Source organism: Sprattus sprattus (genome assembly GCF_963457725.1).
Source record: "Sprattus sprattus genome assembly, chromosome: 3".
Taxonomy (NCBI): domain Eukaryota; kingdom Metazoa; phylum Chordata; class Actinopteri; order Clupeiformes; family Clupeidae; genus Sprattus; species Sprattus sprattus.
The window spans coordinates 20,830,584-20,855,949 of record NC_137922.1 but is presented as its reverse complement, the minus strand read 5'-3'; the positions used below and the strand labels follow the sequence as shown (position 1 = coordinate 20,855,949).

Sequence of the window (25,366 nt, the reverse complement as noted above, 5' to 3'; positions counted from 1 at the left end):
CTTTTTCAAAAGTTTTTTTGCAGTAATAACACCATATGCCAGTGTCCCTGTGGAGGATTTTAAATTGTATTATACCTTAAGGACATCTTTTAACAGAGACCCATGTTCTGGACCTGGGTGTGGTGAGCGTCTGGAATCACAGCTGGCTGCTGTTGCATGTTGGGGCATGGGCGAAGTTGAGCACCTCGGAAGGAGTGAACAGTGTGTCCCTCTTGCATTTCCTGCGGAAGGTGTTGCGGAACTCCTGTGAAGCCAGGTAGTAGACAAAGGGGTCCACGCAGCAGTTGAGGCTGTTGATGCCGAGAGTGAGCATGTAGTAGGGGTAGAGGCTGCGCTTGGTCTTGCGGTAGGCCAGGTGCATGAACTGAAGTACCACGTTGGGCAGGCAGCATAGGATGAAACACAGTGCCGCCGTGGCACACATGATCAGTGCGTAGCGTCGCGAGTGGCCCTCGTCGCATGTCGGTGGCGAGCGGCGGAGCCCTCGGGTCACAGCCACGTAGCACGCCATGAGGATGACCAGTGGCGTGACGTAGAAGAGCAGGGCGACGGCACCGAAATAGAAGTAGGGGTGGCTTGCGAAGGTCCCGCGTGGGATGACGTCCCAGCAGGTGGTCAGGTTGAGCTCCTCCACGCGCAGTGTCAGGTCACGCCGCATCATGGGCGTCTGCACGGCCAGAGCCAGGCCCCAGATCAGCAGGCACACCAGGCCGGCACGCCATGGCGTGCACCAGTGTTTGGCCTTCATGGGGTGCACCACGCCGACGTAGCGCTCCACAGCGATGGCGCAGGTGATGAGAATGGAGCATTGCATACTGCAGCGGAAGGTCACCGTGGTGATGCCACACGCCACCGCACCAAAGCGCCAGTCATTCCCCGAGAAATGGTAGAACACCTGTGAAAGACATTTTTTAAGATGAAACACATGGGCATGTTGATCCAAGAGGTTTCTATGTTTTAGAGGACTTTTTAAGCATCTAGTTTCCCAAATAACAGTGGTCTCAGGGAAGAATCAGGTCCAAATCCATTTCTGGAGTAGCTTATTTTTAAAATGGTACCTGGACCTGGTTATACTATCATGTCAGAGCTCAATGTGACCCATCAGTACCTGGAGTGGCAAAGACACACTGTAAAGGAGGTCGGCCAGCGAGAGGTTGATGGCGAAGATGATGGTGGAGGTTTTCTGCTTGATGCAAGTACAAAGTAGGATGAAGCAGAGGAGATTACACGGGGTGCTGACCAAGAACACCACTAGGTATATCACAGGAAGAACCACAGTGGTCAGTGGATTGACCAGATCCTTCAGAGTGGGATCGTCCACATGGGCCACAGAGATGTTCATCCTGATATGTTTCACCGTGACCAGATGACGAGCGATGGTAAGAAGCGCAGATCAATTCTGGTTAAGAAGAATGGCAAAACATGAAATGATCACATTACATGGGCAGCTGAATGGAACCTCTGTTACTGAGCACAACATCAGCATAAAAATGGCCTCTTCATCTCACACCCTGAACTCTGTGACTGAGTACTACACCAGCATAAAAATGGCTTCTTCATCTCACACCCTAACCTCTGTGGCTGAGCACATCACGACTGAGGCTAACCTTCTCTGACCATTTTACCTCTTCTACCTGGTTGTGCTGCTTTGCGCTGTACAACATGAGAAACATGTGGCCCTTCCTGACTCACCAGAACTCTTGGTATAGTTATCTCCTGCCTTCACTAACAACTCTTTATTTATTCTTACTCTCAGCATGTCTCTAACATGCAGTAGCTTGATTATTGTTTCTCAATTGTAAGTTGCTTTGGATAAAAGTGTCTTGGTTTAAAAAAAAAAAAAAAACTTTTCTGTGTAAAGCAATGAAACCTGATAGATTTGTACAACATTCTTCTGATTGGTTCTGTGTTCAGAACAGACTGCAGTCAAGAATTGATGACTGCCTGAGAAATGGTTTCCATTTCTGTTCTACAAATGATCTCATTAACGCCAAACCAGTGAAAGTTCGTGGTTTTCTTGGGGAAATGAATTTACATGTGATGCACACACATTCTGAGACTATCTCTACCAGGGTGTAGTTATGTTCTCTTGAGAGAAATTCACGTGTCTTTTTTTCAAATGAGGAAGTGAGGACAATTGTGTGAAACAAACACGCGCTGTTACATATGTGAGAACAACATGGCAAGATACAATATGAAGCAACTACATTTTCTTTCACTCCTTCTTTTAAAAAATCGATTTCTCCCTATTTTTGCTTGTGAGAAAAGTACCTAATTTCTTTGTCTGATACAATGAAAGTGTTCTTTCAAGATCACAACTAAAGACAAATACGTACGCACATTTCCAAAAATGAATTTGCACCAAAGATTTTGCAACACCCTGTCACAGTCATAGTAAAGTAGCATAGACACACACACAGTGTATTTTGAGGTGGCTTTTACAGCATAACTATATTCTTAAGCAATGCCTCATCGGCACATCGAGTGGCAGAAGAACTTCTGATTGACAATACACTGATACTTTGTATTGACATGACATTTGGATTAAGGTGAGACATAGGGTTATGATGATGGATGCTCAAGGTACCAAAGTAACAAGGGCACTGTGTTATAAACAGTTGCCTTCTCCTCTGTCATGTATATAACATGCGAAAACATACTGTTAACACAAAATGCTGTTTATAAATCAGTTCATGACTTTCACCTTTAAAAAATCCAGAAAAGAAAAAAAGTATCCTTACCATTTCATGATCACAGTGAAAAAACTCATCAATTAACCCGTCTTCCAATAAATGTATAATAACACGTCTTTTCAATCAGACATTTTCGAAAGAATGTCAGCAAAGTTTCAATGCAACGTCAACACCAAACCACAGCAGAGACGAGCACAGGAGAGAGAGAGTTCTGCTTATGTCAACTACACCCACAGGCAGTTTCTATGGTGACATGGGAAATTGAGTCATCTCTTAGACAATGTTGGTACAGGGTATATGCTAAAAATAATTTTTAGTGGCCACACAGGTGCAATACAAACCCCAGGATATATTAAACCTTATATGTGCTTAGCTTAGTGGGTATGGAGGACCAAACCTGCCATATTACCAAATTAATGAATTAATAAATAAATGTCCACATCCATGCATTTAGACAGAAATAAATGAATAAATGTATTAATTAATGCACAATTTTCAATCAATAGTTACTTATAATTTATGTATGTATGTATGTATGTATGTATTTATTTATTCATTCATTCATTTGTAAATATGGCAGGTTTGGTCCTCCATAAGTGAGAACCATGCCAGTAGGGTCTTAGGAAATGACTGTTGGATTGGACAATACCCAGGTACCCCCAGCTGCAGCGACCAAAACGGCAGAGACTAGAGAGGGAGGGGACATGCCACCCATTAGTTTCCTCAGAATGGAACTCCAACTGCCTGTGGTCTGAATGCCGTCACAGGAAGGGGTTACAACAGAACTATGCAAATCGATTTCACCACCAAAATGATGTGGGCTCTGTATCTGTATCTATTCGAATAGAAGACAGAAAGTGGGTGTTAAGTGGATGTTAAATCCTTAATGTATTGATTTATTTTTAACTAAACTAAGAACTGTCTGAACCTGTCTGAATATATTCGGCTGTTGCATTTCCTAATCATTTTAAGTGAAATCTTGTGCAATGCATGTGACTGAAGATTCTTGCACAGAGCATCGGTGGAGCCTTGGGAAGTTGTTTGAGCTGAAACAGTTAACACATAAAGGGACTTCCATACTTTCAATAACAGCAAATTGTGTTTGTGTTTTTAAATCAGTTGACAGCAGTATGATAATTATAAAACGTCTTAATAATAATGTGAAGCTCTTCACATAATTTAAACTTTCAAACTATACTTTTGAAAACAGTGCTCCTGGTGTTCATGGCCAATCTATCCCGCAAAATATGAATATCCAGCTAGATTCATCTTCATTGACCCTAACTAAAACTGCCTGAAACTTGAGTGCTATGATTGTCTATAAATACAGATTATATTTATTATTTAAACCCATGATCGTGTTGTTAGTTAGTCGAGCCACAAGAATCATACATCAGTAAAGCCTAGAAACACCAGCTTATGGCTACTGAATCATAGGGTTAAACTGAGGGCTACTGCATCATATCAGGTTAATATATCAAAATATGAATATCCAACTAGATTTTTCTTCATTGAGCCCAACTAAAACTGCATGAAACTTGAGTGCTATGATTGATGGCCAACTTCATTTCTCTGTGCATGTAGCTTCTGTCTCGAGGTCTTGATTTGATTTGGTTTGATTTGTCAGTTCACACGTTGTTGTTTTGAAGAAAGCAGAAGGCTGCAGCACAACGTCCTTGGTTTCAGATGTCAGTACAGGGTTTTCTGGTAAATCTAAAGTACGCTGCTGTTAATTAAACCACACTTAAAATAACTATGTTTTGTTATACTTCTAAATCACAACTTCATAACAAAAATCACAAAGTAATGTATGATTATTTACCATGCAGTGTGTGGTATCCTGTTGCATCCCATATGTTATATGATTTTTTTCCACCAAACATGCAACACCTTCTGATGCCACTTCTGGTTTCGTATGTGCTAGGTGAGATAAGTGCATTGCAGTGAGAAGGTGAGAAAAAATGTCTGATGCATGGCCTCAATGGCCCACTGAGACTGTGGAGCACAGACAGAAGCACTAGAGTTTCACAAGAAAACTACGAGATGCCTTCGATATGGTCACCTCTCTCACGCTCTCTCTCTCTCTATCTATCTCAACAAGACAACAGTTCTCACACCTTATTTTCACAATTTTTTTCTTTAGAACTATGAAGAGTTAAAATGCTAGTACTAACAACTACTTCTTTACCCTATTCTAGGGGTCTCAAACTCAGGCCTGCGGGCCAATTTCAGCCCCTAAGTGATTTTATCCGGCCCTCAAAGTTCCATTGATTTAAAAAAAAATATATATAAAAGTTCCATTGATGGGCCACCCCAACGTTTACCGTTAAAATCTGGCCCCCCAGTGACCAGACTGGACACTCATGGGCCCCCGGGTAATTTGAGTTTGAGACCCCTGAATAGAGTCTATTTGGATGCAGACGAGGACATGAGAGCAGGATTCGGTGATGTAGCATCATTGAAACACTGCCGTCAAGGATCGGTCAAGAATCCTTCCTTGACTTTGAAAAAAACCTGGCAACAACCCTCGGACACACAAATGTTCAGTGAGACTAAGTTTGTGTACCAACAATGTACAATAAAATAAATGTTTGATAGCTGCCAAAGACCCTTTGTTTAAAGTCCTTTTGTTCAGGTGTGTTCATGTTTGCATGTGTACAACAAGCGTGTACGTTTGTGTGCATGTCAGTAAGCTTGTAGGCAAGTCCACATGTGTTTGTATGTGCTAGTAGTGTGCTTACAGGGCAGAACAGAGTGGGCAAAGGATCTTTCATGTGTGGTCGCTTGAAATGTTCCACATACAAATTTTGGGGGACAGGCGCTTTCCCTCTGTCCTGTCTGTGGTGAAGCACTCACATCCTTTCTATCTTCAGTTTCATCAATCCGTTTGTCTTGTAGACAGGCTTGCCTACCACTTGTTTTTACAACATGCCACCTTGTGTCTCATCAAGCCTCCTTGTGTCTCATCAAGCCTAATTGTTATTGTTTTGTACCTCCATGTTACCACTTTAGCCTAAGGCACTACTTCTCATAACATTTTCTATTTTCACTTACCCTGTTTGAAATCAAGTGAGATTTTAGTTTCAATGGATTTGGGGATTTACCAATCGCAAGGTATTTCCCATGGTGACGTACAGAGACTACACTTTAAACCACAGTATCCACAGTTGACACAAAAACATGACTGAAAGAGGTACCCTGATTGATTTGGTCTATGTAGACTTCTACTCTTCAGCTTTTTTAGAACAGAAACAAAGTGGGGACTAGAAACAGAATTGAATGGAATTGTGCTACAGGTGATGGCTACTCATAACGAGTTTCTCTATGTCATGTAATCTCTTAGACTCTCTTAAAGACTACTAATGATACATGTGAAATTACATGATATGTGTGGCGTTTCTGTAGATAGTCTAACACCAAAATATATTGTGTTGTCATTGTCATAGGCTTAATCTTATTTATCACATTACCTGAATTGCATACCTGGCACATTTGAGCACACGCTACACAGTGTAAAACATTATAACATACTGTAGTTGAATTTCGTCTTCATACATATTCAAACAACTAACTTGTCTTAAAGCACGTAAAAGAACCCAAGGTTTAGAATCCCCTTGAGCAAGCACACAGTGTCAGGGGAAAACCAACTGCTTAACTGTTTGCTTAAAAAGGAAGCAAAGTAATAATGTAATCTCAAAGTGAAAAATGGAAGACTGTTAAAGGAAAGGCACTTGTGGTTAATCAAGAGGATCTGAAAATGAAAAAAAGAGAGTCATATACATACTCATTTGTGGAAGTGTAACATACAGCCTTGCATCAGATGTTTGGCTCTTCTGACTGTGGTAGGACCAATTCTGTTTGTGTTTCTCTAACTGCTGCCCATGCTGACCTGACTACTCTCACGGCTTTACGTGCAGCAGAGAATCCGCAAAAGAAGCCAAAGCAGAAGTCAAAGCCAGAATAACTGAATTAACTGACCTCTTGTCTCTTAAGTTGCTCTCGTTCTGCTGATAACTGAATCAACTGACCTCTCACCTCAAGTTGCTTTCGTTCTGCTGATAGATGCATATTTCCAGCACACGTCTGTTAGCATGAGTCAGACCAATAGCTTGTTTGTCATTTTTTTTCAGCAAGCTCATCGTCCATGCAGGGCCTACTGCTAACTGACTGTGAAAACTAGGCAACTTCAAGTGATTCTACATTTCCATGGCAATGTGGACCAGTTGTGAGGGTGATATTCTTTACTGAAGTGTTCTGTCTATTTGTTTAGTCGTTCTATTTTTTTAATTTTTTTTTGTTTGTCTTTGCCCTATGTAAACCGTCTTTGAGTATCTAGAAAAGCGCTATATAGAGTAATACAAATATAATATAAATATAAAATAACTATAAAAATAATGTATTATTATTAATATTATTATTATATTTATAGGATTTTTAGGTCATGGACACTAACAAGCCCTCATTGATCTGAATTACCTCGTCTAGTATGAAATGAATTACCAAGATTTCCTAAAAGACAATTATGTGGCATGCACCAGGAGTGATGTATGTGTGATTGCCCGCACTTCAGGCAAGCTCAGTTGTGCTTGTGATGTGAAGAGCTCACAGTTTTCGTAGCGTGTAGTTTTGTTTTGTAGTTTTGTGAGTGTTCATACCTGTACATTTGGTTTTCATGTTTAAATGTAGAGTGTTTGTGTGTTGATTTAATGCCCTAGTGGGATTGTCTAGTGTTTTAGCGTCTTTGTGTACCCTAAGCCTGTAAAATTAGACTCTCTACACTGGCTCCCGCTTTGTTTTAGAATAGATTTTAAGATTAGCCTGATCACTTTATGGCTCTTCATGGCCTCACTCCTTGCTATATCTCTGTTCTCTTAGTATTAACTGTTGAATCTTGCCACCATGGCCACTGCTTGTTTTGTGGTGCCCCTCCCCCACCTCCCAACATTAAACATTATTGTAATAGTTTAGTGCAGTCAAATTTAATATGTCCATTTTTGCAATTAAAATGATATGCCTTTCAAGCTGGCAGTGAATTTTGATGGCCTTGGAATTTTTTTTTGCGAAATCCTTAGTTCACAGGAGATAATCTGTGTGTTCAAAGTTAAGTATTAGTATTTTTGTGTTTATTCTGCATTCATTTTGTCATTTTACATAAAAATATACATTATTACAAACTTCAGTATGAAGAAGCAAACAAGCTATAAAAAACAGCAATTTGTGTTTTGTTTTTTTTAAATCAGTTGACAGCAGTATGATAATTATAAAATGTCTTATAATAATAATAATAATAATAATGTGAAGCTCTTCACAAAATGTAAACTTTCAAACTTACTTTTGAAAACAGAGCTCCTGTTATTTCTAGCCAATCGTTCTATCCCACAAAGTATGAATATCAAACTTGATTCATCTTCATTGAGCCCAACTAAAACTGCATGAAACTTGAGTGCTACGATTGATGGCCAACTTCATTTCTCTGAGCATGTAGCTTCTGTCTCAAAGTCTTGTCAGTTCACACATTATAACATTTACAATTTCAAACCCTACCACACAACATGGGTTAAACAACTTCCTGTGTAGGCCATGATCATTTATAAACTAGGCCACTGCAATGCAATGAGTAGCAACACTGTTGCAGATGATTCAAAATGCAGCGGTGTGATTGGTCAGCCAAAGAGGACACAAGTGTCTCCTCTGCATGTCACCCTTCACTGGCTACTCGTTGCTCCTACAATTACATTTCAATCTCTCACTCACGCCTTGTAGGCCCTCTCTCAGCAGCATGAAGTCGCAGTGAAGACCTCTGGGCCCTGTACCTTAATACTCAATACCTTAACTATAACTTTAACTATTTAAATGTATTTATTTTTTGGTGCCCTTTAGTTCACTTGGTACCCTACGCACAGCATGTGTCCAGCCTGTCTCCACAGGCAATACAGTGGGTATGCAGACAATACAGTGGTTAGTTATGCAGAAAAAACAGTGGTTATGCAGGCAATACAGTGGTTATGCAGACAAAACAGTGGTTATGCAGACAATACAGTGGTTATGCAGACAATACAGTGGTTATGCAGACAATACAGTGGATATGCAGACAATACAGCGTGGAACCTCTGTAGTGAACCTCTGCAATGGATTTGTTGACTATCATGTCCGATTCCCTGACAACCTGTAACGCAGCTCACCACTCCAATTAGAAAAAATAACTGTCAAACTTAAATTGTCTTTATTGTAGTTACTCTGCTTATTTTACTATTGTTCTAAGTAACTATGTCTCAATAATTATCTTCAGCAACCATATGTTTGATTGGACAAATGTTTGCCATATGAGGCTTATAACTATCTGCACTCACCACCAATGACCCACACCACACACACACACACACACACACACACACAAACACACACACTGATGATTTATGGCATGCTAGTGAGCCCGCAACAGGGCAACCATGGCAACCATAGACAGGGTTAGTCCCGCCCCCAGCAACGATTGGTGTCTCTCCACAGGAGGCCAGCTCTGATCCTCACCATGACGCAGCAGAAGAAACGGAGCACCACCAGAAGTGACACAATGAGAGAGTCAGTAATGAGTTCCCCCCTTCCCTCCCTCCCTCCCTCCATCACCCACCCACCTGATAATGACCTGACCGCACTCTTTTCACACAAGGCCAGGAAACACTGCATCATCGCTTCCCAGTCAGTTAGCTTTCTGGCACTGATCTAGCCCAGGTCAAGCCCAGATCTCACACTGATCTAGTCCTGATCTAGCCCAGATCTAACACTGATCTAGTCCTGATCTAGCCCAGGCTTAGTCCAGATCTCACACTGATCTAGCCCAGAACTCACACTGATCTAGCCCAGGTCTAGCCCAGAACTCACACTGATGTGGCCCAGGTGTAGCCAAGGTCTGGCACTGATCCAGGCCAGATTTATCTCAGAGTCACCTGATGCCTGGCTTATGAGCTGCACCTGTGTGACACCTTGAGTTATGAAAGCAGCTCACCACAGAAAGAATTGTTTGTTCGTGGAGAAGGAACAATAATCGAAAGGAGAATAAAACTGACTAAACTGTTAGTAAGTAATGCTGCAGCTCAGACTTTCTTTCACATGCAGGCAATGGTTGACAAGAATGAATGCAAAAGTAACTCTCTCTAAGAGAATGATATATACAGTAGAAAAGAATGAGAACATGAAGAACATATTGTTAGAGGATGTATATGTTTCATTACATATTTTTCAAACAAGAGGAGAAATAACACCTATGATCATTGAGTTAACAAACATATAAGAACAAATATTTCCTTATTATTCAGATAGCTATTAGAAAATCAAAAAACTCAAAAAATACCACATATTTGTACTTATAGCATTAAATATTTAGACGCTAATACACATCTGGCAATATATTATTCAACACAAATCAAAATCCCATCCCAGTATTATGATGAGTGAATGACAAAGATGCATTAGACAAAATGAGAGATAATCACAAGCTATTCCCAGTTGGAAATCCCATGAAGAGACTTCGTGTCAACAGCGCTCTGACATCAAACACGCCAGGTGATCCACACACACAACGAGGCAGTGATGACAAACACACTCCCCGACAGGTGTTCCCCCGATCCCACCGGGGGTTCTGGAATAGCCCCGTCTGAAAGCACACAAGACTTACTTTTACAGACACTTTTAGTTTTTAAGAACTTACTAAACAGTTATTATTATCATCATTAGTACTATAACTATAACTAGCTTTTATTACTATAACAACAACACTTACAATGATAAAACATTATTATTATTATTGTTATTGATTAACACAGGGGGGTTATATGGGAGGGGGTAAATATATTTCAAAAGCTGAAATGGGAAGAGATGGGAGAGAGCTATGACCATTCCCCTCCAAAGTTTGCGTTATGCTCTCTGTTTAAAGCACTATAGACTTTTTTATACTTGTTTAGCCTGGTTCCTCTCAGGCAAGGCATGTACTGATGAAAGTACAGCATACCTAAGAGTAGTGCAGATGACTTGATTTCTGTCCAGAACGTGGCTTTGTCCTTGACCACTGTTGCCCTGTTTGTAAAGAAAGAGATTGAGTGAGAGTAGTCCACCCTGTGTAACTACATTATGCTAAAGGTTCACACAAAGCAGAATTCACCCTTATAGATGAATGTATTCTATGGAACTAGTCAGTGTTAAGTTCCTCTTGGTTTTCCAGCTCAATTGAATAATTCATCATTACAGCAAATGCTTCATCACTTACCAGAACTCCAGCACCTGTGGAGCACCTGTTTTGGGCGGCAGCCAGGTGAAAACCAACTCCCTGCCAACCTTCTCTCTCCTGGAGTTATGAGTCACCGCACTGGCTGGCCCTGAGCCACACTAGTTTTCCAACAGAAAATATGCAGACCGTTACACAATTATGTCATTGTTGTACACAATGCAGTGGTATGCGCCATTCAACATTAATTTGAGATAATACATGATTTACGTGAAGAGGGTGTTTACATTCAAAGGCTTGACGTGTGATGGGAGAGTTACCCAGCTCCCGACAATTGCAGAGGTGTTGGCACTGCGGGCTTGCAGGAGGATTCCCCTGTAATTCTCTGCAGATCCAATATAAACTGCCCGAATGTAAAAAAACAACAACATAGAGTTGCAGATTAGGTACACTGCTGATCAGAGATCAGTCCCAGATATAGATGATGAGATAAAAAGTTTATGCCATGAACAGAAATAGAACATGATGAGGACATAAGGAACGTACAAATTGTCTTAATGTGAAATATGTCATGCATTGGGGCAAGTCATAGCATTAACAGTGTCGTTATCACACAATTGATGAAGCTACAACAGTGTGAATTAGAGAAAGTGCAACAAAGACAGAATGCAAGCCAATGTATTATTGCTTTTTACAGTACTTTCTTCATGTTACAGATATTTACCATAAACCATGACGTACTGTGACACTGACTCTAATGTTTATAAGTCATATTACAGTACCATTTGTGTTTGGATATTAGTAATGTTGTGCGAATACAGACACGTATAATACACGCACAGAATTACCTTCAACTCTTTCCCCATAGCGATAAGTTGAGCTATTGACCACGACGGTGTAAGGCGAGTCTGTGTTCTGAGGTCCTACACCGTGTTCGGGTAGCATGGTTGCACACGCGCTGGAAGGCCCTCCGCCAGGATATGCATTCAGACAGCCTTCAAGAGCACACACCAGAAACCAGGCGAATGCAAAATGTTGTGATCTTTTATTTTTCTCTGGAGCCATACTCGAGAAAAACGGACTCCACTCTGCTTTCTCTTTGCGTCATACTGCCACGCCTGATTCTTTTTCACACCGACCCATGCCAGGAGAGACACACCTGGTCGCGCAGGATCAAAACGGCGAGTAACTGAATAGCCTGCAGCTCGCATACCCGACAAGGGGTCAGATCAACTGAGCCTACGGTATGAAGTTTCACTGCTAAGTGTCTCTGCTTTAAATACGCATTTATTTATTTATTTAGAGACGAAAATAATTTCCATAAATAAGTGGTAATTCCCACCACTTGCATAGCCTGCCAATTTTTGTGTATTTACAAAAGTGCATTTAGAAAAATAACATACATCATACGTAACTCATCAGAATTAATAAAACAAGACTACAAATCTCACTAATTGACTAATTACAGACCTTTAAATTGTTGCACATAACACTGTACCATCAAATTCAGTTAAAGAAAAAAGGAATGTAAACTCAAATTTAAAAAGGGGAAAAACTCAAATGTTCCTCACACTGAACATTTATCAGACTTTTAAGAGCCGTAATATTTTGATATTCTTTATAAATATTCTGCTTATTTGCTGTATTCCTCTAGTCTGGGAAGTCCTGCCCCTCTTCTCCGGCCAATTTGATTTAGCCTCTGAAGGGGGTCTGGCAAACTTAGGATAGCAGTACTTCAAGATTTCCAGAATCCTTGGAGCCAATCACAAACTGGCTTTTGGCTACCTGGCGCGCCATTGGCGGATTTAAAATAACCACGTCTACCGTAACAAAAGCGAAACTTAAGAGAAAAGCACAGTAAACTATATACTGCTCTCGCGGCTGTCTTGGATGATTTCAAAGGCAAGTTTTCTTTGAAAATAGAACAGAAACCTGCTCTGGAACAATTTGAAAAAAGATGTGTTTGCTTTATTACCGATCGTTGTATCGTTGTATAGTATCGTTGGTCTGATTGGTTAAAGGCGTGTCCAACTACGTGAGTGAAGTGGACCTCCATTGAGGAGTTGGCCAGACTAACTGAGCAAATGAAATGCAGTGAAGGGGCGGGGAATTCCCAGACAAGTATTCCTCTAGATTAGATTCCTGTCATTCTGGTGATCCACCACTGGGGGCGCAAGTTTTTCAAACACATTCAGGTGATCCATTGGCAGAAAGAGTTGATGGCATGAAACTGAACCAATCATGGATCTGCGTTGGCCTGGGCCGGGGTGCTCCAGGCTGGGTGCCCAACTTCACTAAAATCCAGAGAGGAATGGGGAACAAGTGATGGGGTCCTGAAGTGTTCAGCCGTGAAGGTGCAGGGCGCAGGCACTGGACACAGGCGCTGGACACAGGCGCTGGGCACAGGCGCTGGACACAGGCACTGGACACAGGTGCTGGACACAGGCGCTGGACACAGGCGCTGGACACAGGCGCTGGACACAGGCGCTGGACACAGGCGCTGGACACAGGCGCTGGACACAGGCGCTGGACACAGGCGCTGGACACAGGCACTGGACACCGGCGCTGTGCAGCCTAACGCAACAGACACACTTGGGCTGGCATGCAAAGCGTTGCCAGGTGCCACCCGCATTGGCTGTGCCAATTCTGCCAGGCAGAAGGGCTCTGACATGCAGCATTAGGAAACAGGCCGAACCGGAGGAGGTTGGGATGCGGACAGCCAGACATCATGGCCAAGCCAGCCACTCAGACAGATGGACAGCTGGACAAGGAAAGAGAGAGAGAGAGAGAGAGAGAGAGAGAGAGAGAGAGAGAGGGGAAGAGAGAGCGAGAGTGAAGGCTGGAGAGATGCAGCAGTGACTGTTCAGGACACATTCCTTAATTCAGAGCTCCTCTTCACCCTTCCACAGTTTTTATAGAGTAAGAAAAGCGAGATAGAAAGAAAGAGAGAAGGAGAGAGAGAAAGGGGGAGTTATCATAAAACAGATAAAACTTTTCAACTTACAGCATTTAACAATCAATGGAGACATGGTGCAATTATTTTAGCGTGGAGAAATGTTGCATATCCATGGTAATTGAATGCTGTGTGTGTGCCTGTGTGAGTGTTTTTCCGTGTGTGTGTGTGTGTATCTTTATATTTCTGAGGCAGGTGTGCATGTGTGTATGCACCTCCAGAAGCCTAAATTAGAATTTCTCAAGGAGCGCTTGGCGTGTCTTCTCATCAAAGACTCATCATCATCATCATCTCCCCATGTTCTCCCAAGTCAAAATGTATTAGACTGTCTGATTGTAATTCTCTCCATTATAATAATTTTGCAGTGTGCCCATTGCCACTAAATACGTATGTATATTTCCAGGTTTTACAAATGTTCAAATAAATATACAGTTGGTTAAGGGAAAAATTAAAGTTCAATGAAATGAGTTTTGTATTGTAGCTTGTTTCTGAGTCTCTGGAATGAATCATCCAGGGAGGACTGCACTGGCTTATTTACACCAGCAGATGTCACTGTCTAGTTCTGTCTGATGTTTCAACAAATCTACCTTCAAATGCCATAAAAGAGCATTAGCCTCACAATATTTGTCCTGATGTTGTGATCTAAACAAACAACCAGTTTAATACCAGTTTGCCATGGTGCTAAAATTTTAAGTGTAATAAAACCAAAATAAACTAAAAGTACCATGGTTTCATTGAGAATATTGTTCCATTTCTGTATTATAACTAGCCTGACCATGTCATACTCATAATTCTAGTCAGAATATGAGTCTGAGACTGAACCATTGGGCTGTGATTATGGGGCGTGTTTCAACGAACCAGGAAAGTAAATGCCTATTCGCTGAATTGGATACCTAGAACCAATCAGAGCAACGTAGTATTACCATCTGATAGATTCAACTTTTACCTGATCCCGTAGGAAGGACGGCAAAAACATCTTTTCAATCGACAAATGCCTTGATCGCGTTTCTCTGTTCCTCTTTCAAAATGAATGCGCTGTCAATATCTGTTGAGATATGCCTGCTCACGTTACTTAATTAGCACTCAAGGCTAGAAGGTACCATTTGTTTCAATGTTTTTTTTGTCTACGCGTTAGCATAACCTATCAATAATGGTCTAGAGTGCTTCAGTTAAGAGCTACTATCCTCGGCAACATTCGTGTTGCACATACACAACTAACCGAGTCAATGTAGACATAAAAAAAGTCGTGTAGATAGCTTAAATCATATCAAATATGTCCCACTAAGCTCCCGAGACGGCGCCATCTTTGTTCGATGTATATTCTATCTATCATCAGGTCATCTGTCCATCAACGTATAAAGCCCGCCCTTACAATTTGATTGGTTTAGATTGCTTTCTCAACTTTTTCGAAACGTTTAATCCCTCCCAACTAGCTCGACTCCAGACTGAATCTCCCAGACCAAAAATGTTGTGGGCGGAGTTCAGGCTGGTATCCAGGCTATATTATAACATGATTCTGTGCTGTTCATGTGTGTGTGTGTGTGAGTGTGTGTGTGTGTGTGTGTGCGTGTGTGTGTGTGTGTGTGTGTTCTAAGGTGCTCCTGGTGACACAAAATAATTTGCATGCCGCCATGTGACACAGCACTTTACAATGACTGCCTCCATGACTGGCGGCAAAGCACAAATGGGAGAGATTGATTGGGTACGCAGTACTGTTCTGTGTGTATGTGTTTGTGTGTGTATTTGTGTATGTGTGCGTGTGTGTTTCTGTGTTTGTGCGTGTGTGTGTGTGTGTTTGTGTGTGTGTGTGTGTGTGTGTGTGTGTGTGTGTGTGTGTGTGTGTGTGTGTGTGTGTGTGCGTGTGTGAGTGTGTATGTGTATGTGTGAGTGTGTGAGTGTGTTTGCATTTTTGTATGTGTGTGTTTCTGTGTTTGTGCGTGTGTGAGAGTACGTGTGGTTGTGTGTGTTTTATGTACTTGTGAAACATATCCATAGAGAGCAAATTAAATCTACCTTTGCCTGCAATGACTTGGCTATTTGTGTATGTGTGGGTGTACGTGTACAATCATCTCTCACCGTTTTGAGTATGTACCCATATGTGTGTACGTTTACAATCTTCTCTCACCGGTTTGTATACAAATTTAAACTGGGTGATACTGTTTGTAAGGAATGATTATGAAGGATTCTGACTGAAAATGTATTCATGAATTCTGACTGACTATAGTTTTAATACCATGATAGTATATAATACCAATACGTCATCATACTTATCATAGCAGTTTTGCTGTATACCAAATGCTGCGAAAGACTTTTACGCTCATTCAAATCCTTGTTTGTTCTTCTCTGGCAGAAACGATAAATATGGAAACCCCCTGCTGAATACACACAGATAGGCAGAGCAGCAGGAGTCACACGTGTGAGCGGTGCTAATAGTTCACTCAGTGGTGTGTAACCGCATTTGTTGATATCGTAATTACCACGCATGCAGACTCAAGGGCCCAGTGAAGGAGACTTCTAATGGCATCTATCTGGAGTAGCTGGTGAGATGATATCCTCCAAGGACCCGCTCCCATTCATCAGTACAGGAAACAGATCAATGAGGATCACACACACACACACACACACACACACACACACACACACACACACACACACACACACACACACACACACACAGTCCTGCGATCCCCAAAGGGATCTGTAAGGATCCATTAACACTGATGAATTAAATATCTTCACAAGGGTGAGCTGACACCTCTGGGCTTTCTAGAGAAGACCTGCCACTGACATTATACTGCTGCTGTTCTTCCCTTCAGAGGAGAAACTGGACTTAAAGGTTCACCTTCACCTAACTTTACTTTTTTTTGAATGAAGTTGGTGGCCACACGGTATATGGCCACACGGATGTGTTCCTGGAAATATGCAATGTTAGAGGTGCAGTCTGTGAATCTAATCTAATACACTTTAAACCAAATCAAATGTAGTTAATTGCTCCTCATGTTCGTTTTGGACTGTGCCTTTAAGAAATATCTGTCTAAGTCTCCCGTCTCCTCCCCTTCTCTGCCAACCCTCCTCATTGTATCTCTTTCCTTATGCAAATGGGCTACCCTTCTGACCTGGGTTCTGCTCAAGGGTTTATTTTACTGTTAAAAAGAGACTATTTCTATGGTTTATTCCTCTAGCAGTGTCAATGGTGCCATGGAAGTCAAACAAAAAAGTACAATGTGTATGGTACTATAAGACTTACATTTACCATTGCACTGTATTGTATGAGCAGAAAGAGGCAGAGCATGTATAAGGCTTAGGAGAAGCAGGGATTGGATTTCTATACAACTCTAGTTAATTGCTTTATCCGCCATATAGCAGCAAAATTCCCCTAACTGAGGAAAACATAAATTATGTTTTACAACTCCATTCCAGCAGTTACAGAGGGTCGGACTAATAACTCATAGATTTTATGAAGCATGAATTAAATCACACTTTACACTGTGTTACAGTGAGGGTGATCCTATGAAGAAAAGTTATTCATGTCTATATTGTCATTTGCAGTCACTCTCATCTTACATGAGATCATTTTATTGTTTAAGTAACCATTTGAGCATGTACAATAATCCATTCCCTGTTTTCAGAAAGTGCTTTGACCTGTTGACTGCCTCCCACACCGTTGTGAAGAGCCTTGACAGACGTTGCTGTGATACCGCGGGGCTTTGGCCTTTCAAAATCAAAATCAAATCAAGAACTAATGAAAAACAGATCCTCGGAATAATACTGTAGTATATTCTTCCTTTTGTGCTTCTGAACGCCACCTTTAACCTGAAAATGTCAGGGTCAGTTTTGATTCTGTTATTTCAGTTATCAAAACACAAGTGTTTGAATTCTTCTGATCAATATTAATGGTGACGCATTATGTGAGGAATGATATTATGCCATTAAGACCAATCCCTATTGCAGTTCTGAAAACTAAAACATATTTTTACAACACTTAGGTCCAAGGTAGTTTTTCATCCAAAAAACTATCAGTGCAACAATCAACCACAACCTGATGTCTGGGGAGACCACACACTCAACACTTGCGCACAGCACTTGAAAAGTACCGAAAATAACCTTCTCCTTTCATCGCTACGTTCCCTGGAGTAAGCCGGCCCAGCGCGACAGCGAGGTGGATGGCGTTGCACCGATGACCGCCGGGCCCGCAGGTGCCCTGATGGGCACAGATCCGGCGCTGTCTGTGCATGGATAGCATAATGCAGTGAGACAACAAGTCCGTGAAAGAGCGGTGAGAACTTGTTGATTTTGACAACGGGCACACACCGCGAACACGTCGAAGTCTCGTCGGCTTGGCAGGCGCCTACCTTAGGACTGCAGCTGTTGCTCTGGAAAACAGCTGGAATCACAGCGTCCGCTTTTTAAGGAACTCCGGGATGCGGGAAGGAATCGCATGCGTCGAAATGCCGTGATGCAATTTATACCTCGAAGCCGGCTACGAGATAACCCCAGCGCAATATTGAGACAGTATTGGGTCTTTTTTTATTCGTATGTTAAGGGAATCTCACTGGTGACGGTGTGTCAACCACGTGTCTACGTAATGGGAAGGCAATCTTTCGTCTCAACGCCCCCCCCCTACATCTATTTCTAACGTACAGGTCCAGTGCTACGTTGATGTATTTTTACCGGACGCACAACTCTTCTGGAGACGGGTCGTTGGCTAAGCCACATCACGTACATAGAAGAGGAAACAAAGCCGCGAGGACCGCATAAGGACAACAAACTTAAGTCTGGCGGGATACTGATGCACGGGATTTTCGAAACAGCCGTGCAATTCAAAAAATGAAGACGTCAGCAGTTGAAAATTGATCTGTCCCCCGATTTTAAAGAATACCAACGTGACGCCACTTGCTTTTGGCAATGTGTTTAGTTGGTACAACCGTAGCGGTCTCTGTATAGGATGCATCCTCCACTGGCTCTCGACGCTGTGCAGATCCACCCTTTCCACGGAACGACGAACTAATATGCAATGGTTTTCTGCTCTGAAATCCCTCGCGTTTTACCGTTATCCCGCTAGTTCTGTGTGTTTGTCGGCCACACACACACAACCGTGCGACAAATGCGATTTAAAGAGTATATTTTGGTTACTGATAACCCGGGGAGGCGGTACTATTGGTAACCTGCCGGATAATAACATAACCTTCATCATAAAGTGCAACGAAATATTTCTCCACGTGAAGGAAAGCGCAGCGGACCCCGGGTATCACCAATTATTTTCTATGGTACAAGTGGTAGCCCCGACCAGGAGAACTGATCCAATTGGGCTATTATGCAACCGCAAAGAGCTCTTCTCTATGAGGGTGTCTAGGCTGCTGGATTGCTCTTCGCCCAAATCAATGTGGTTTCTTTGGAACATTTTCAGCAAAGGATCGCATATGCTGCAGTGTCTTTGTGGCAAGAGTCTTAAGAAAACCAAGAACCCAAGTGGTAAGACCCCGTGTGTTGTTTTGCCTCCTGTGACTGCACTATTGCACATTGCTTACGGTGATGGTGTTAGATCTGCAATCGCATTTGTGCAGCAAGTGAGCGCATGGGGGGAGGGGGGAGAAAAGGGGGAATAAGTTATCATCGCCGAGCCACTGTTGGCGAGCCAGGGCGCAGCATATCATGCCACGGAATAAAGAACCCCTCTCAACGGTGGCCGCATGATCAGGTCGCGCAACTTTTTGTGCGGTTGGGTGGTTGGCTTCTGTACATGTGTTTATCTATTGACTCAAGACTTGGAGGAATGCGGTATTCGTTTGCGGGGCTTTTTTGTATGGTTCCCGCTATTCAGGCTTTGAGTGCTGGGTTGCTGCAGTAGCACTTCTGCAACACTTAGGGGTTACATGCTGTCTACAGTAGACTATGGCACAAGCAAAACACGCATTCTCCCTCTGACTTCAATAGCACAAGACGGCCGGTGGATATCTGTTGATATTGTGCATCCTACCCGATGTTGATTGCTAGTCACACAAGTAAACGATAATATAGGAACACGCTTTCGCCGATATGCAAATGATTGATGTGCAATGCATGTACTATGGCATAGTTTCAGTTGCTCATAACAAGCACACGAAAAGGGGACTACAATGCTGATGCGTCGAAAGTGATCTCTAAATTATACCCCATTGTTGCCGAGACAGATAACCTTAACAGGTTGCTATTGAAATCCCAAGCGTGGGTAAAAGGTGGGGATTTAGAAGACAATCAATTGTAAGTTTAAACTGTTCATCGGGCTCTAAGTTAATGTGGCCAACCGACGTGCTGAAGAAGAAGCCTTGTTTCCCTTATTCGACGCTGCCACTGCAGTGGAGTAGATCATCGCTTCGCCGGCACAGCTGACGCCGGGAGATCAACCAGCGAAAACGAGCCCTCCACATTAATTTGTCTATCCCAGTCGTTATTCATTTATATCGTTAATAGGAACGAATTCAATAAAGCAAAGAGAGGGTCCCGTGACGCATATGAACGGCTCTGTTGGACAGATGGATGTAGAGGGAGAGATGCGTCGGGCTGTGTGGACGCTGGGTCCGTTTCTGCGGAATCTCCCTCCTTGTCGAGAATGTGCTGCAGTAAAATCGCTAACTTCCACAAGTAGCTCTGTGAGGGCTTACCATGGTGAAATGGAAACCAGAGTAGAGGTATTCTGAGGCACATTTTAAGATGTTAACAACCAGCAGTGCTTACAAGTAGGCTGTACATGAAAGTACAATAGGGCCACCCGACCATCAATGGACTACAACCTGCACACACAGTCCCTGTTGTCCCTTTCATTGCAGGGGGTTTTGTGTTCATCCTGGTCTAAATTATGGCTCATTTGGGCCCTGACTTGGTGCAAATCTCTGGCATATCAGGGCCGGATCTTTTATGTCTCTCCTCCACTCTCTGGCACCACTTTGACTGTCATAGAGGGTAATGAGATCGGCATTAACTTTGGTGACAAGCAGGCAGCCAGTGACTGCTGTTGGTTTATGTAAATAATGTGTATGCATATCTGTCAAATACATGCCATTATACAGACTGCAGTGAAGAGTCAGCACAACGTAAGAGTGAAAGTTCATGAGCGCTTCTATCAGAAGAGGAGTTTCTGTGGTAGATAGTGATGGCACACCCTATGTTGTAGGCCATAGGCAGTTGGTAAAGCTGCTACCCTACGTGCGTGTAATGTTGGTAGGTTGCAATTTTTAATGCAAAATGGAAAAGGCAGTCAAGTTCTTTGTTAAGCCACTTGTGTGTGTGTGTGGACATGCTCTTGCACGCATGCTTATGTGTGTCTGTGTGTGTTCTTGTAGTTTTAGTGAATATGAGTGCTCTGACCAGTGGCACAAGTGCTCACAAGAATTGTGAAGTTGAGGTTGGGCTAAATCTAGTGCCCAAGCAAAAGACTCCCTCCTCACCGCCATCATGTGCTCTTGTGAAACCTTGAAAAGTGTGCAATCAGGACAAAAGTCAAAGGCTCCTCTCTGCAGAGTTCAAGCATACTGACACAGACATGCCATAACAATCCATCACGAAGGAGACGTGTTGGTTGTGGCACAGCTGCATATAGTTGGCAGTCACTCTTGTCACGTTATTTGATGGCATGCCTTGACTTGCATCTTCAGTAGGGTAATGATGATCATCTAACTCTATTTTGATATCCTGAAGACATGTCATGTTTGTAGGATGAAATGTATGAATGCAGGATGCAGCTGGTAGTGAGGCTCTTTCTAGAGCCATTTATGTGTGTGTGTGTGTGTGTGTCCTTTTCAGCATTTAATCAGAATGTCATCCCATTAAGTCCTTCAACTCTGTGGTGAGATGCTCCCCTCCAGTCCCCCAAAGGGTCTGCCTGAAATGCCGTGGTGGGTCGACGCCATGTGGATAACATACGGCACACATGCTGATGCCGTGACCTGGATTGAAAGCGAGGAGTACAGTAAACACACCTGGGCGGGTTATTTAGAGCTGCGTGGTGCCAGTCTCACTCACACAATGTCATTGAAACCTCATCAAAAGCCGCTCGAATGACAACACAGCCAACTCCGTTAGCTTGCTGCTACACAGGCTCTGAGACCAAGGGTTTGAGGCTGGTGCAGAAATGGAATGCCTTATTTATGCCACTGTCATGCTATCCAGCTTAATTCAATTTTATTTATATAGCGCCAAAATAATACAATTGTCTCAAGGCACTTATGCAACAGCTGGCAACACATAAAGAGTGCTTATATACGGCTAGCAGTTTCATCTGTCACAGCATAACAAAGTTAGAGTTTGTGAACGTAACCCAGGGAATATTCACTGTATTTCACAAACACGTTCAGCCAGGAGGGCGGTTTGGTGTTAACCCATAGGCTGAAAGCAACCAACCTACCAAACGGAAGCTTCGAAGAGACTAGCGTGACATTTTATGCTTTCCATGTTGTACGTTTTTGAATGATTTGTATCACATGAGGTTACACAATGGTAGCTGTACATTGGCGTCACATGGTAATTAGTCTGGAGTGACCCAATTAGCAGTCGGAGCTGATCTGTCCCTGATATGGCCCTGTTGGACGCTGTTCGGTGCCATCTGTGCTCCTCAGTCAGATGTATTCATGGAATGTAAACAAAGCTGGATTACTAAATGGGGCTCAATTTACTTAAGTGTCTGATTAGAAGTTGTTGTTGTTGTTCTTGAAAACATGGGAATTATGTGACAGGATAAATCAAAAGTCATACAAGACCACAGTGCTCAAGGTAGTCAGAACACATCAGTGGGGATAATTTAGGTGTGAGGTGATTTGGAGAATAATTTGACAGTTAGCTCACAAGAATCTGGGAGTTGGGCTTAGTTGACATGCATGCTGGAATTTTGTGGAATATTTGTAAATGGTTACTAGATTGTGATTGTTAACTGTCCATAAGTGGACATTCATTTACCATGACATTCTTACCCATTTTACTCTAACTCAATATATAAAGCAAAAATGTTGTTCATTGAGAGGAGATATTCTTAAGCGCAGTAGAAGTATTTATGACTGTTGGTTTATGAAAGCAGCAATAAGGAGTTATGTTCCAAAACTAGCAAGCTAACTAACTAAAAAGGCATGCAAAAACCTGGCAAACATCCCCTAAAGCCTAGTTGACACTGATAAAAGCTGTCATTTGGCATTATAGTTGGCAATGTCACGCTGTGGAAGCTTTTCTTCCATTTTTGCAGGATATTCCAGCCCGGTACAAAGAACTACATTGGGCATATTCTGGATAACTAGTGAGAAAGACACAGGTGTTTCTGTCCTTCACATGACCATATGCTATCAAAATTAATTTGTGGATGGTACCAAAACTAGTTGCCTATAAAACCATACCTCAAAAAGTGTCAAATTGTTGCATAGTGTTACTTTAGAATGTGTTACTACTTCATCATACGTTCTATGTCTGTATTACAGAGGCCCTGCATTATCCACTAATTACAAGCTAATTTATGATTGGCCATTTGGACTTCCCAACTCTCAGCTCTCGACACATACATTTCCAACCCTAACCCTTGTGTCATGTTGCATTATAACACAGTAGCCCAGTCATGATTAATCATTTAAAAACCTAATTAAATATCAATGTCATTTTTCAGTACTCTCCATTAAAGGAGCTCTATTGCAATATCTTGTCTTTAATTGACATGTAAAATCTTTTGAAGAGAATATTCAAAAAAATAATGAAATTTTGAGATATTTTGCATTTTCTGTCTTGATGCTATAATCATGTCTGTGTACGTGCAATCATACATTTTCCATTTCATTTCTAAGATTCCCATTGCAGGCCTGCATTTGGTTGGGGTGATTACGTCATCCTTGCTTCATAATTTGTTTTGTGGACAAACAGTTCTAATGGATGCCATGCATAAACTCCTGGGAGCAAAGGGCATTTTACAACATGTCTCCCATTTATTGCGCACATAGCAGGATTTTAATCCTATTGACAATTGCCCAAAATGACTATTTAGCTTTAACAGAACTGGACAACCAGCCACTGAGTTTTTTTTTTTTTTTTTTTTAAATATACCTTTAAATGTCTGAGTCTAATCAAGCTGTGCCTTCAACTGTGGATTATCTATCCTAAAGCCTTTCTTAGCTCATGTGTTGCTTGGTAGATGCTTAATCATACTCCGTTTCGAGGTCATGACATTTCAATGGTCACTTTACAGTAGTGAAGCACCCTTTCCAGCCCATCCTAATTGATTACATCAGACAACATAGAAGGGCAGTGATAGGTCATCCTCGACTCATAAGTTTGACAAACAGAAATGTGTCACTAGCAGTAATCTATGCATTTTTTTAACTCACAACTGAGTTCCAGCTCGGTTAGTAGTAGTTCCCCAACCTTTTAAAGTGATTAATACCTCATGAACTCATATTCATATCATTTCACAGTCATTGTTTGTGGGTATTGGCTGTGGTTATTAATGTTCAAGCTCACCATCCAAACAAATACAGCCTCTCCTTGAAGAGTTCCCTTAAATACAAAATTCTTCAGGACACATGGCACGGCCTGCTTTGGCGCAAACATGCTAGTGCTAGTTATGCTGAAACACAACTGGGTTGCGGATTTATCGGAGGCCGGAAAATAGAAAGACATTGTAATGTGTAAGGTGTTCAGTAAGCTGGACCCATATTAAACATATTATGTAAATGTTTTACCAGTAGAAAGTACAGTGGCACAGTGGAAGGACAGTGAGAGTCATCTGATGACAGTGTAAGCCTGGCTTAAGAGAAAATGTAAGCGCTGAGTGAGAGGTCAAGATTTAACATCATTAAATTGCCATCCATCCTCGCTTGCATCAATCAGCCTTTCACTTTCAATCAATGGGTCAGCCCTTGATTGGAGGACGCGTCCTTAGTTTCCATCTGATCATCCCTTCCTAGCACAGGCTTGCAATAACAGAGGTTAGTGCATTGTGTGTACCGTCACCAGTAGTGAGAGATGTCCAGGTTAGTGGAACAATATGTCGAAAGGAACTCCTCGTCAATTTCCCGACTGCAATCGTGTGTATACAGTATGCTCTGGTTTTCAGTTCCAACGACAGGCAGGCAGACCCTGGTCTCTAGGGGCCGGTACTTAAACAGGCCTTCTCTCTGGAAAAGCAACAAGATGAATTTGATCACAACCGATCAATAGCCATAAATAAGATGAATAAGATCAATATTCATCCATGCAAACATTACTCCACCCCCCCCCCCCCCCCCCCCCATTAGCTTTTAAAATGTTACTCTAAACAGACGCCTGTTACAAGAATGAATTTGTGTTTGCGGTGGGGAATGCCTATGTTGATCTCATTTCAGGGCTGTTGAACTCTCATCTGTGGATGTTGTTATGTGAGCTCTTGATAGTACAGCTTTAAAAATTCTGTTGAGAGAGGAATATTGCCTGCGGGAGTGTTTCATCCACTCCAGGCTCAGCAAGTGAAATCTATACCCCCCCCCCCCCATAACAGGCACTGTGCTGTCACACTCACAC

At 42.2% G+C, this 25,366-nt stretch overlaps 3 protein-coding genes across 3 annotated transcripts in view; 1 reads left to right on the top strand and 2 right to left on the bottom strand.

Annotated features, from left to right (window-relative positions):
* Positions 1–136: 136 nt before the first annotated feature.
* Positions 137–1,342, bottom strand: LOC308363280 (proteinase-activated receptor 1-like; the record flags this gene model as incomplete). The annotated part of the gene is made up of 2 exons (XM_080836085.1): positions 137–895; positions 1,109–1,342. 2 exons carry the CDS (start codon positions 1,340–1,342, stop codon positions 137–139), a joined length of 993 nt encoding a protein of 330 aa, XP_080692211.1.
* A 9,234-nt stretch (positions 1,343–10,576) lies between these two features.
* On the bottom strand, positions 10,577–13,582 carry LOC308362667 (uncharacterized protein; the record flags this gene model as incomplete). The annotated part of the gene is made up of 5 exons (XM_080835396.1): positions 10,577–10,763; positions 10,954–11,072; positions 11,199–11,314; positions 11,760–12,008; positions 13,207–13,582. 5 exons carry the CDS (start codon positions 13,580–13,582, stop codon positions 10,577–10,579), a joined length of 1,047 nt encoding a protein of 348 aa, XP_080691522.1.
* Positions 13,583–19,128: 5,546 nt separating this feature from the next.
* Positions 19,129–25,366, top strand: part of LOC308363049 (fibroblast growth factor 14-like) — a gene marked incomplete at both ends in the record, with an annotated part of 66,868 nt that continues 60,630 nt past the window's right edge. The window contains one exon of the mRNA XM_080835816.1: positions 19,129–19,336. Coding sequence (XP_080691942.1) covers positions 19,129–19,336 — 208 coding nt within the window. The remainder of the gene's footprint in view (positions 19,337–25,366) is intronic.